Here is a 14619-nt window from a genome sequence, read left to right as displayed (position 1 = left end):
CCCAGATTGCGCGCACCCGCGGATCGGTGGCCCCTGATCGGCAGCTTGGCCATCCTGAAGGCCCCCCATGAATGATCCCCCCGCCCCCCACAAGGGCATCCACGGATGGAGTCCACAGCTGTTACGCCGAGTTCCCGAAGGGTGGAGCCATGAGAGAACCAAACCGTTGGGAACTCTGACAGCTGCACTCGGTGAATCGCCGCGGGGGCCTCTTTCAATGACTCCCGACCATGCGCGCGATTGGCGGCGATTCTCTGGGGACCGGAGACTCGCAGGTGTGGCGTCGGACCCGATCTCTGGTTTGACGCCCATTCTCCGCCCTCGCGCCGATCGGGATTTTGATGCGGAGGCTCGGAGAATCACGCCCCATGTTCTGTTCATGTAACTCAAACTGCTGCCATTCCTTACAACTTGAACTGTATTTAAAAGATGGAATTCATGTTGGTCTGGAGCACAAGTGTGCCAGGACACCATATTCTGCAAAACTAGACCACTTTATCTTTTCTCAGATTTATTGCTTAATATTAGACCATCCTAATTATAACAATCAGCTTAGAGACAGTCCCTGGCATAACTCAGCTTGTCTCTATGGATGGGATGATTTTGAAAAGACTTAATAATATATAATGACGCCCTGATGATATTGTGGGCAGTATTCTCCAAACCTGCGGCAGAGTGTCCACGCCGTCGTAAACGCCGTCGCGTTTTACGACGGAGTGAATGGGCCACTCCCACGACTAAATCGTACCAGCCTCCCCGAACAGGCGCCGGAATGTGGCGACTCAGGGCTTTTCACAGTAACTTCATTTGAAGCCTACTTGTGACAATAAGCGATTTTCATAATTCTGGCCCCTACAGGGGGCCAGCATGGCTTGGAGCAGTTCTCGCTGCTCCAGATGCAGATCCTAGCGCGAACTGTGCGCCGCGGGATCCACGCATGTGCAGTTGCACCGGCGCCAATGAGGACATGCGCAGTGGCGCCGGCACCAACACGCGCATATATATTCGGCGGGACTCGGCTCTTTTCTTATGGCCGCTCGGCCCATCCGGCCAGAGAATCGGGCGTGGCCCATTCGCAGGGATTCTCCAGCCCGGCCCAGGGCTGGGAGAATCCCATCCCCTGTGTGTACTTGATATATTAAGTAAAATCAACCAACTTGCATCATTAAAAATAGATAACTTGTTACTTAAGTCTATTATATATTTTGAAAACGATGATTTAGTATCCGAATATATAAGCATCATTTATTTTTGTTTTGCTGACAGCTCTCTGAAGGAACATTAACACAGCAAACTATTCATGGACTGGAGCCCTTTTCTAACTATTCCATTGGTGTAGAGGCATGCACTTGTTATAAGTGCTGTAGCAAAGGACCTGTGGCAAGGCTTGTTACTCACTCATCAGCTCCTGCCAATCAGCCTCCTCTGCTGGCTGAGAATGTAAAATCAATGAGTGCTAATTTGCAATGGAACCCTCCACAGTCACCGAATGGTATCATTCAAAGGTAAGAACTACACCAACTGCTTGAAGATATTTAGGAAACAGTTCTCGGTAGACTGCTTCCAATATAATCTGAATGTAGTTTAGAATTTCTTTCGTGACAAGGCTGAATGATTTAATCCCGCATTTTGAGAAAAGTATGAATTATTTTAAATTTTGTTTCTTGGATGTAACACACGAAGAAAAAAAGGTGATCTCTGTAACTTACTTGTGATCCCCCCCATCAAATTTCCTCAAGGTGATGTGTAAAGAGAGAAAACTATCGCCTGTAATTTTAAACTTTAAGAGTTTCAGCCTATAAAATACTTTTTATTTTATTCAGATACAAAAGATTAAGCCTGGCATCCTCCATCCAATGTTTAAAAGAGATTTTATCATGTTTAAGTGGATCAGTGCATCCATTTAAATAGTGGATAAAGTAATGTCATAAGTATCAAATATTCATCTCCTAATACTGTGAAAGATCAAATTTAAATTTTTATCTTGCTTTATATATTTTCTTACACTGCAATATTTTGGGTAATTTCACTTTGTCGATATCTTAAAGTATCTGAATTTAATTTCAGTTTCTTGAACTCCTTTATGTTTCTAGCTATGAGCTCCAGATGCTCACTCCCTGTCCTCAGCCAATGCAACCAATAGCACAGTCTTGTATTGCTGAACACATTAAAGTTGTATACACTGGAACAGGCCAGAGCTTCAACTTGACAGACCTCCAGCCTTACACAAGTTATAACCTTAAAATAATAAGCTACAACTCAGTGGGCAGCACAGCTTCCGAGTGGATTACCATTACTACCCCGAAAGAGAGTAAGTATAATTCGACTGGTCAAGTGGAATAATAATGTTCTGTTACACATGATCCTCCGCCCCCCCCCCACCCCACCCCAGCATAGATGTGTTAGTGATACACATATCAAGCAGTTTATAAATAATGCATGTTGCGATAAGATGCAAGCACTTTTTTTACATTGCTAATGCACATACATCAGAATTTTATTGTGAAATATTGAAAATTTGTACTTGATGATTGACATATAATGATGTTGAACTGACTTTTGTTATAGATTGAGTTCAAATGAGAATTGTGCTATGCCTTCTATTAAGGATGAGGCCATAGTTCTAAATTTTGCTGACTCGGTTACATTTTATGCCAATAAACTCAAAAATATCAATTCTTGTGCTCCAACTAGCATTCAAAGCCTCCTCTCTATCAAACCATCTGTAGCTTGTTATACTGCCTGAGACGTGTCGAAATGAATGACTAGTTTAATCTAACAAAAGGATGCTGGTGTCACATTAGATTTTGCTTTCTTTCTTAAATGTCGATCTCTTGCAAACACTCTTAAAGGGGTATATGTAAGGTTTTCAGATAAAATTGCACAAATTTCTTGGATTGACAACTTGTGCTGGTGTCCCTGAGAAAGGGGATTTTTGTCCCTTACAGGTACTCCTCTTTTTAAAAAAAATGTCTGACATTTCAATAAATGAATGAAATTATATTTTGTAGAACATAACATGGTGGATGTCTCACTGCACCATAGAGTGATTGCAGTCGCTGACTGAGGAAAATGATGCGTAAATCTGTTCCTCTGACTCCTTGCCAAATAATGCTACTTACACATTTTCCAATGGAACTTACTCCAAATATGGGCAGTTTATTATAATGCAATGAACATTATTGCCATTCACCCCAAAGCACAGCTGGGCCCTCTGAACTCTGGTGTGTTCCTAGTTGAGAGCTGTTAAAGCAGTGGAATGGTGGTTTGATCTGAATAGGTAAGGTGATTAATATTTAATCGCAGAGTGATACACTCACTAGACAAAGTGCTAGATTGAATTACTTTTTTTTTAAATATTTAAAATGTTCCTCTTCTGCCAGGGTTGCTGGCCACACTGTGCTGCAGCTAATCCCATCTTCAAAATATCAACAAGCAGAGTTGGACGTACCAGCTATATTGTCCACAATAATAACCTTTATTAATGTCACAAGTAGTCTTACATTAACACTGCAATGATGTTACTGTGAAAATCCCCGAGTTGCACCTCCGGCGCCTGTTCGGGTGCACTGAGGGAGAATTCAGAATGTCCAATTCACCTAACAAGCACGTCTTTCGGGACTTGTGGGAGGAAACTGGAGCACCCGGAGGAAACCCACACAGACACGGGGAGAACGTGCAAATGCTGCACAGACAGTGACCCAAACTGGGAATCAAACCCAGATCCCGGGCACTGTGAGTAATGACCTTGACCATGTGCACTAATCCAGTGTCAGGGACTCTGGCTTTGGAGAAAGCTGACGTCGCACCCTCACTGAGCCTGCACCATCCTAGGGCTGAAAAAGGCCAAGGACACCCTCAAAACAACAATTGTAATCGTCTCTGAAACAGCATCCCAAAATGTTCTTGCAGAAATTCTTTTCACATTAGCAATGATTTTTAACTAAAACTAAGACAAAAATTATTTTTGAGGCAAGTGGCAAAAAGATTTTGCACAGGACATAGAGGCCGACTCCTCCGACCGTTCGCTGGCGGCGGGATTCTCTGTTCCCGCCAGCAGTGCATCCCCTTCTGCAGGTTTCCCAGAGGCATGGGGAGGTTTCAATGGGAAATCCCATTGACAGCGGCAGGAATGGAGAATCCCGCTGCCAGTGAACAGCATGCCACCTCCAGCCACCACAAAGCACACAGCTAGGGACTGGAGAATCCAGCTGAGGAGTTTTGTCATTGCTAAATAAATGTCCTTACAGTCCCAGAGGCTGCTCTCCCCTTTGACAGCTGACTGGTGGTGATTTAACTTGAGGGTCACCATACCTCAGGTGAGGGGCAAGGTTGAGAAGGCGGGCCTTCATGAATAACCTCAGCCGATAGGGAAACTGAGCCGTGCTGTTGGTGTCACTCCGCATCAGGAACCATCCGTCCACCAACTGAGCCAACCATTTCACGTGAGTCCAGAATCAAAGTCCAATAGTGTATTCCCTCACAGACTTCGGCAGGCTGAAATGATGCTGGAAAATTCACTTTTCTAGTAGAGTTGACTTCCTTGATGAGATAGGCATGCAGAGATGAGTCAGTCTTGTAGGTCAGGGTTTTTCAAAGTGCGGGTCACAACCCGCAAGTGGGCCGCGGGCGGGTGTCAGAGGGGCTGAGGAGCTAAGGTTCACGATGTTCTGTATCAATCAGCCGGCTAATGCAGTGTTTCCCAACGTCAGCATTCAGAATCCTGCAGGGAAAATCCTGCCTAAAATATCATTTCAGTCCTCTAGACTCTAGAGAGAGCAATTATTTGATGGATTTTCCATAAGTCTCACGTTTGGCAGATTCCTCGCCTCTTTCCTGTCCAAAACTGCAGCCCAAGAGTTCGCCCAGATGCACTTCCATCCTCCTGGACATGGATCCCACATGCTCTGCTCCGATGCAGATCAGCTGTCCGATGGATGACATCAAGGGGACCGGAGCACCCCCCCCCCCCCCCCCCCCCCCCTCCGGGAGACCATTCTGCAGCAGAAAGAGCCCGTCATGAAACAGAAGGAGACCATCAGAGAACTCACTGCCAAGCTCAGCAGTTCAGAGTATGTCAGAGCCCACAGTGAGTGAGCACAAACCTGGTTGGGGATTCCGTGCATGTGTGTGTGTGTGTTCGTTGTGCTCACGGTGATGGGAACAACAATACAACTGAGGCAATGTCTCCGTGCAGAAAAAAAGCTTGAAATTTTCCGGAGATCTTCTTGCAGTGTGGTTGCTGCTGAGGGACTGCACAGCACAGTTGCTGCTGTGTGTGTCACCGACACCATGGCGACTCATTCAGTGGGAGGGAATCGGCTGCCTTTGCAGCAAGAGCTACATTATTGGAGACAACAGTCTTCACGAAGTGACTGCAATGGCTTGCCTTATGGTGGGGGACACATGAGCACATCACAATGCCACAATTGAATACCTGAGAAAATAATGTTTATCTGAGAAAACCTTTTTCAATGACCATTTATCTGATTAATAACAACCAGAACAGTTAGTTTATCAGTTGTCTATGGGTCAGTTTTAGTGTTGTCAGCTTCCATCAATATTGATTAACTTGTTTCTAATGGTGTACTTTGAATTTGAATACATTTGCAACAAATAATTGGATTGCATTTAAGACGATTATAAATCAATATTTTAATATCACTATCTTCAGATTTATGGCTGTTCTATTTACACAAACCACATTTGGCTGTCTCTTCCAGTGATACCTCTTGTTCTCCTTTTCTCAGTCTTCCTTTACTTCTTGATTTCTTCGAGGCTGTGTCCCACATGAATGCAGGTTCACAATTGTTGGCAGCTCTCTAGTATCTCATGAGTAACTATCCTTCATATGTGACCCTGGACAGTGAGGTTTCATGGATGGGAGGACATCACAGGCATACATGATCCTGTCCTCACTCAATGTTGACACACATTCAATGCACCAGGGGCTTTGGATAGTGATTAAGGGGAAACTAGATGATTTACTTTCCCTCCTTTGTCTGGACCGAGAAACCTTCAGTGTCTCAAATACTGTCTTGCCTCAGGATAGACCGGGTTAGAAACCATGGTGTTGGTTCTGAGGTTTGGCCAGTGTGGGTCCCGAAGTTTGGCCAGTTGGCAAAAGTGGGTCCTGGGAAAAAAAGTTTGAAAAACTTTGTTGTACCTGATGGCACAGGAAGTCTTGTAGAAACAGTGTAGATGGGAGCCAGGCATTCAAACCTGGACAGAGTCCTTTATTTTGTGCTGTGTTTGGTAAATGGAAAAATGATCGGCTGAGCTTTGCAGCTACACACAGCAATAATGCAGGTTCCACCAGCTGCAGGGTGCTTTGTCCTAGCAGACTGGTAAGTCGCCAGTTAGCCAGCCTGTTTTCTGAAATACTAAAGTTCCCTTTGAATTTTGTCTCTGCACTCAACAAGGGTCGTTAATGCCTCTTCAGAGATGAGGTACACGTTTTCCGGATTCTGCCAGATTAGCACCTATTGTTCGAAGGTTGAAGCCAGACATCTTTCAATCATTTAAAAAAGTAATTATCCATTTTTTTTAATTTTAGAAATTAGCCTTGAGGATTATTTTTTCATTAAAAATATAGCGTGTGAGGTCTTAGTCCCATTATATAATATTTTATGTTTACTTGGTTCCCATTGGGTAAATGGGACCATAGGAAGATACTGAATCTGCAGTTCAACAAACCTATCAGTGACCATTGAAAGAGTTCTACTATTCTTAACTATTAAGCGCTGCTGGTTAGAAATCTGTAGTTGAAATTAATAAAAAGGAATCCTGAAATGGGGGTTTGGTGTGAATGAGATAGTTAATCAGGTGCTTGAATCATGATGTCCAGTTACTTCATGCCTGGTCCTATAAGGGAGAAAGCACACAAAACCGTGATGCCTACTCATCTACATGACTGTAATGCACAGTCCAGTGCAAAATGCCTAATGACAGGCTGCACACTTAGTAGGGTCTCAGTTTTGTCTTGGCTAGCATGATGCACAACTAACCTGCACCTCTTAAAGGTAGGTTGCCCCTCCTAAAGTGGACATGCATTCTGGTGATTAACCAGTCTCAGAAAGGCATTAGTGCAAAGTAGAGATGAGCAAATGGAAAGTGAGCACTCCCAAGTTTTCAGATGCAGCATTGGGCACCTTAGTGATGGAGATCAAAAGGAGGAAGGATGCCACGTTTCCACAGAGGGCCAGAATTCCTTTAAGACATATCCTGTGAAAGAACACTATCCATGGAGATCAATTCCAGGAGCCTATGCCTAAGGATATGACTGCAGTGATGGAAAAAGATCAATTACCTCAGAGGGCATTCTTCTACCTGCTGCACCATTCTGCTTACTGTACAGTATCCCTATCACTCGACCATCAATAATTAAGACTCATGCCTAACATTCAGATGCTCCACCTCACCTTCTTATATTAACCAATTCTGTAGCTGCATGCCCTCTCCTCAAAGTTTTCACATAACTCCGGCTATTTAGCTTTCTCAGGCACATCACCCAAACATAGCACACTCACTGGGAAAATAAGTGCCTTAGGAATGAGCTTTTACGCTTCAATATAAAGCTGTTTTCAGCAAATGTGGATGAGAGAAAAATGGTTTTGAAGGCAGGAGCAGCTTTTGAGGCATTGAGGTCAAGCAGAAAGAAGGTATTTGCGATTTGTGGTGTTATGACACCTTGGGCTAGTATGCCGTCAATTCCAGCCCAACTTGAAATTGAAATTGAAAATCGCTTATTGTCACAAGTAGGCTTCAATAAAGTTACTGTGAAAAGCCCCTAGTCACCACATTCCGGCGCCTGTTCAGGGAGGCTGGTACGGGAATTGAACCGTGCTGCTGGCCTGCCTTGGTCTGCATTAAAAGCCAACGATTTAGCCCAGTGTGCTAAACTTGACCCTGAGTCACATTACAAGTGAATTAACCAGTAATTCTTAGAGAAATACCCAAGGTTGCCCAATAATTAGTCACCAGGTTTGTACGTTTAAACACAATTACTGTTTATTTATAACAAAAACCACGGTGAAAACTGCAGCAAAGACAACTGATTATCTAATTCTTAATCCCCGCACTTTAACTTGCCCCTACCCTCTATATACACACACACACACATGTACGAGACAAACAAACACAGAGGGGAAGAAGAGGGGTAAAGTCCAAGGCTTTTACTATAGATTCTTTAAAATCTCTGTAGTTTCAAGAATACAGCACTCACAGCCTTTCTGGAAGAGAGTCCTGGTCTTTGCTTGACGCCTGTAACGGTTGCCTGTAGATTCATTCATTCAGATTCTCTGCAGCCTCAGGATCCATAGCCTTTCTGAAGAGGGACAAAAAGTAGGTCCTTGTCTTTCTGTGTCGAGGAGTCAAAATGAAACTCTGTGGGACTCTGAAAACAATTCCACTGGGACAGGATCCAATGCCATCTGCTACCAGGCAGAGTGAGGCCTTTTGGGCCAATTCATTGCCCCCCCCCCCAGCCAATCAATCAAACCGAGTCTCAGCCCATCTCGCTCTCTGGTGCCGACAAGTCTGAAACTCCTGTTCAAACTAGCAGAATGTTCTCTCCTGTAACTTTGGAATTCCTCATTCCCTCTGCTGCTTGACTTAAAGATACATGTTCATTAATCACCCATGCATCAAAAGTGATAACGGAAAAATAAAAGAAATGGGAAATAAGTGAATAAACAGGAAATACCCTTGCAGTGGATAAAAATGAGAAGTGGGAATGAATAACATTAATTAAGCAGACGGAAACCTGGAGCCTACAAACTGTGCATGAAGAATAAGGGACATGACAGGGAATCGAGCCTTGGTATTCATGGTAAGACCACTATACTGCCCAGACTGTAGTCAGCTCCTGGAGAAAATGTTCCTTATATTCACATGTTCTGCCACCTTCCACTGTGTCGTCTTATCAAATTTCCCTGGGTGCTGCACAGCATCCATGGGGAAGAGAATTTCCCTTTCTCACAAATTGCTCCACTGGCGTTCCCATTGTTGTATTTCAAAACATCAGTGTGCCGCTGAAACTCTCACTGGCCCCACGAGTCTTCCTGTAGCTCCACACTTTTGCTTCTTTGTTCTGGCCAAGAACAAAATCACCGTAACTTTAAGCTACTACACGTCATAGGAACCTGCAGCAATGCTTGATTTCAAATATCCTTATTTGTGAGCTGACTATAGGAAGCACATTTTGCACTGACAACACAAGTTATTAGGAGCTGGGTTCCCCGTTGACTCCTCCACACTGCCGCTGCTCTTTCTATGCCCCCCTCTTGTCACTTTCACCAGGAAGACCAGCAATAGCCCTATCAACAGTAGCGTCATTCAAAAAACACTCCAGTGGTGGAGAGTCTGAGGGAGGGGCGGAGGTGATGTGGAATTTGAAGGTCAGCTCAGGATTAAATAGGATGCAAGTTAATGCATGGTATGGACGTTTGGGTGCTAAGCACCACTTGAGCAGAATGTGGATTGGACATTTTGACAATGTGGATCGCAAAATGTTACCTTAATGTTTATATAAAATGCTTTGACTTATTTATGTTTCATATGTCTGTATCAGTGCACTGTGTCTCACTTTTAATTCTTAATCTTCATTTATCATTAATATGCACACCATGGTTTCTTCTTATGCACATACTGTAATAATTTGGTAATGCCTCTCATCAAAGAATCTAAATTCTGAAACTCATTAAATGGATATGTGATGTGTTTGATCATGGGGCATCTTAGAAAGAAGTATTCTAGCCTCTGAAATCTTAGGCCGCAAAGCTGGGCTCCTTTGCAACACTGTGTTTGTTACGACTGAAGCCCAGGGGGATAAAATGAGTGGACTGTCCACTTCCAGTGGGACCTGCACCGATTTCCATTTTAGGAAGAATGGTAACATGGGTGTGTCATGCATTCGCCAGATTGGGATGTCAGTCAGTGTCTAATGCTGATTTGAACATGCATTCAGCTACATGAGGAATCCCAGCCCATTAGTGCTATTTAAAGATTTCAGATGACTCGACTGCTCAGTTAGAGCTCTCCAATACTCATCAGAGCATATTTCAGATTCATGGTGACCAGCTGAATCCTTCACAATCTGCGAGCATGAGGGTGCAGACTTTGCTGCCAGACCTTTGACAAGCACCGGAAAAGGGTGAAGGGAGGGAGGAGGCATTTGAGGCACCGTCACTCCAGACAGACGTTCCTTGAGTTACTGATCAGATTCCGGTTCTCTGAAGGTTTTCCCAAACCACCATTGCTCCACAATTCCCCACATCTCCCTTAAGACCATAAGACATAGGAGCGGATGTAAGACCATTCGGTCCATCGAGTCCACTCCACCATTCAATCATGGCTGATTTCAACTCCATTTACCCGCTCTCTCTCCATAGCCCTTAATTCCTCGAGAAATCAAGAATTTATCAACTTCTGTCTTAAAGACACTCAACGTCCCGGCCTCCACCGCCCTCTGTGGCAATGAATTCCACAGACCCACCACTCTCTGGCTGAAGAAATGTCGCCTCAACTCTGTTCTAAAGTGACTCCCTTTTATTCTAAGGCTGTGCCCCCGGGTCCTAGTCTCCCCTGCTAATGGAAACAACTTCCCTACGTCCACCCTATCTAAGCCATTCATTATCTTGTAAGTTTCTATTAGATCTCCCCTCAACCTCCTAAACTCCAATGAATATAATCCCAGGTTCCTCAGATGTTCATCGTATGTTAGGCCTACCATTTCTGGGATCATCCGTGTGAATCTCCACTGGACCCGCTCCAGTGCCAGTATGTCCTTCCTGAAGTGTGGGGCCCAAAATTGCTCACAGTATTCTAAATGGGGCCCAACTAGTGCTTTATAAAGCTTCAGAAGTACATCCTGCTTTTATATTCCAAGCCTCTTGAGATAAATGACAACATTGCATTTGCTTTCTTAATTACGGACTCAACCTGCAAGTTTACCTTAAGAGAATCCTGGACTAGGACTTTGCACTTCAGCATGATGAATTTTGTCACCGTTTAGAAAATAGTCCATGCCTCTATTCTTTTTTCGAAAGTGCAAGACCTCGCACTTGCCCACGTTGAATTTCATCAGCCATTTCTTGGACCACTCTCCTAAACTGTCTAAATCTTTCTGCAGCCTCCCCACCGCCTCAATACTACCTGCCCCTCCACCTATCTTTGTATCATCGGCAAACGTAGCCAGAATACCCCCAGTCCCGTCATCTAGATCGTTAATATATAAAGAGAACAACTGTGGCCCCAACACTGAACCCTGCAGGACACCACTTGTCACCGGTTGCCATTCCAAAAAAGAACCTTTTATCCCAACTCTCTACCTTCTGCCTGACAGCCGATCATCAATCCATGTTAGTACCTTGCCTCGAATACCATGGGCCCTTATTTTACTCAGCAGTCTCCCGTGAGGCACCTTATCAAAGGCCTTTTGGAAGTCAAGATAGATAACATCATTTGGCTCTCCTTGGTCTAACCTATTTGTTACCTCTTCAAAGAACTCTAACAGGTTTGTCAGGCACGACCTCCCCTTACTAAATCCATGCTGACTTGTCCTAATCCGACCCTGCACTTCCAAGAATTTAGAAATCTCATCCTTAACGATGGATTCTAGAATCTTGCCAACAACCGAGGTTAGGCTAATTGGTCTATAATTTTCCATCTTTTTTCTTGTTCCCTTCTTGAACAGGGGGGTTACAACAATGATTTTCCAATCCTCTGGGACTTTCCCTGACTCCAGTGACTTTTGAAAGATCATAACTAACGCCTCCACTATTTCTTCAGCTATCTACTTTAGAACTCTAGGATGTAGCCCATCTGGGCCCGGAGATTTATCAATTTTTAGACCTCTTAGTTTCTCTAGCACTTTCTCCTTTGTGATGGCTACCATATTCAACTCTGCCCCCTGACTCTCCTGAATTGTTGGGATATTACTCATGTCTTCTACTGTGAACACTGACGCAAAGTACTTATTTAGTTCCTCAGCTATTTCCTTGTCTCCCATCACTAGATTACCAGCGTCATTTTGGAGCGGCCCAATGTCTACTTTTGCCTCCTGTTTGTTTTTAATGTATTTAAAGAAACTTTTACTATCATTCCTAATGTTACTGGCTAGCCTACCTTCATATTTGATCCTCTCCTTCCTTATTTCTCTCTTTGTTATCCTCTGTTTGATTTTGTAGCCTTCCCAATCTTCTGACTTCCCATTACTCTTTGCCACATTATAGGCTTTCTCTTTTGCTTTGATGCATTCCCTGACTTCCTTTGTCAGCCATGGCTGCCTAATCCCCCCTCTGATAACCTTTCTTTTCTTTGGGATGAAACTCTATACTGTGTCCTCAATTACTCCCAGATACTCCTGTCAATGCTGTTCTACTGTCTTTGCCACTAGCCTCTGCTCCCAGTCGATTTTCGTCAGTTCCTCCCTCATGCCCCTGTAGTTACCTTTATTTAACTGTAACACCTTTACATCTGATTCTACCTTCTTTCTTTCAAATTGCAGACTGAATTCTACCATATTATGATCACTGCCTCCTAAGTGTTCCCTTACTTTAAGATCTTTTATCAAGTCTGGCTCATTACATAACACTAAGTCCAGAATGGCCTGTTCCCTCGTGGGCTCCATCATAAGCTGTTCCAAAAAGCCCTCCTGTAAACATTCAATGAATTCCCTTTCTTTGGGTCCACTGGCAACATTATTTACCCAGTCCACCTGCATATTGAAGTCCCCCATGATCACTGTGACCTTGCCTTTTTGACATGCCCTTTCTATTTTGTGGTGCATTTTGTGCCCCTGGTCCTGACCACTGTTAGGAGGCCTGTACATAACTCCCATTATGGTTTTTTTGCCTTTGTTGTTCCTCAACTCTACCCACACAGACTCCACATCATCTGACACTATGTCGTTTTGTGCTATTGATTTAATTTCATTCCTAATTAACAAGGCAACCCCGCCCCCTCTGCCCACCTCTCTGTCTTTTCAATAGGTTGTGAATCCCTGGATGTTTAAATGCCAGTCCTGAACCCCCTGCAACCACGCCTCTGTGATGCCTACCACATCATACCTGCCAGTCACAATCTGGGCCACAAGCTCATCTACCTTGTTCCATACACTGCGCGCATTTAAATATAGCACCTTTAATTCTCTATTGACCATCCCTTTTTGTTTTCTTAGTGTGGTGGACCTTGGTTTACTGAGCCTTTCTATACACGGTGTCATATTTTGTGAGATGGGGACTATTGTAACCTCTCCTGAGTTCTGTCTTTTCGTGCTTTTTTGTATTCCTAAGCAGCTACGCTTCCCACTGATTACTTCACCTCTTGGTTCCCTGACTTTCCCTTCCCCCCAATCTCTAGTTTAAAGTCCTATTGACCACCCTATTTACTTTTTTCGCCAGAACACTGGTCCCAGCTCAGTTCAGGTGGAGACCATCCCAACGGTATAGGTCCCCCCTTTCCAAAACTGATGCCAGTGTCCCATGAAAAGGAACCTCTCTTTCCCACACCATTCTTTCAGCCACGTGTTAACTTCCCTTATTGTTGCCTCCCTATGCCAATTTGCAAGTGGCTCGGACAGTAATCCGGAGATTATGACCCTTGAGGACCTGTTTTTTAATTTGAATCCTAGCTCTTTATAATCTCTAAACAGGTCCTCTTTCCTAGACTTGCCTATGTTGTTGGTACCGACATGGACCACAACAACTGGATCCTCCCCCTCCCTCTCCAGTATCCTTTCAAGCCGGTCAGAGATGTCCCGCACCCTCGCACCGGGCAGGCAACATACCATGCGGGACTCTTTATCCTGCTCACAAAGGATACTATCTATCCCCCTGATAATAGAATCCCCTAAAACTACAACTTGCCTATTTGCTCCCTCCCCCTGAATGGCCTGCTGAACCATGGTGCCTTGGTCAGCTGACTCATCCTTCCTGCAGCCCTGTTCGCCATCCACACAGGGAGCAAGTGCCTCATACCTGTTGGACAGGGTCAAGGGCTGAGGCTCCTGAGTTCCTGACTGCTGGTTCCCTTTACCTGCCTGACTTACAGTCACACCCTGCTGTCCCTGGCCACTGGCAGGATTTAAATTACTTACTCTGACAGGTGTGACTGCCTCCTGAAACACCGTGTCCAGGTAAGTCTCCCCCTCCCGGATGTGCCTCAGTGTTTGAAGCTCAGACTCCAGCTCATCAACTCTGAGCCGGAGCTCTTCGAGCAGCCAACACTTACTGCAGATGTGGTCGCTGCAGCTCGCAATGGGATCTGCCAGCTCCCACATCAAGCAGCTCAAGCACATCACCTGACCAGCCATCTCTAATTAATTAATTAGTTTAATTTACGTTAACGAGTTTAGCTGTGTTTTTTTTAAATTTGGGGCAGATTTGCTCTCAACCAATCAGATCACAGTTTCCCTCTGACATCACTTTTGAAAAAAAAAAAGTGGAAAACAGGAAGTTACCGTTAGGTTTTTATACTCACACAGAGACTGCTCCTCCTCCGAACGGCTCCTGAAACTAGGCCGCGATCCCCGGGTTAAAGTAGGTTTTTATACTCACACAGAGACTGCTCCTCTTCCTCCGAACGGCTCCCGAAACTAGGCCGCGATCCCCGGGTTAA

General features: G+C 44.4%; 1 protein-coding gene across 1 annotated transcript in view; it reads left to right on the top strand.

Annotated features, from left to right (window-relative positions):
• ush2a (Usher syndrome 2A (autosomal recessive, mild)) overlaps positions 1 to 14619 on the top strand; it is a 1730413-nt gene that overhangs the window by 1680493 nt on the left and 35301 nt on the right. The window contains exons 68-69 of the mRNA XM_072506478.1: positions 1267 to 1505; positions 2094 to 2311. Of these exons, the coding sequence (XP_072362579.1) occupies positions 1267 to 1505; positions 2094 to 2311 (457 nt within the window). The remainder of the gene's footprint in view (positions 1 to 1266; positions 1506 to 2093; positions 2312 to 14619) is intronic.

This window comes from Scyliorhinus torazame, chromosome 1 (assembly GCF_047496885.1).
Source record: "Scyliorhinus torazame isolate Kashiwa2021f chromosome 1, sScyTor2.1, whole genome shotgun sequence".
Taxonomy (NCBI): domain Eukaryota; kingdom Metazoa; phylum Chordata; class Chondrichthyes; order Carcharhiniformes; family Scyliorhinidae; genus Scyliorhinus; species Scyliorhinus torazame.
This window is presented reverse-complemented; position numbering and strand designations above follow the sequence as displayed.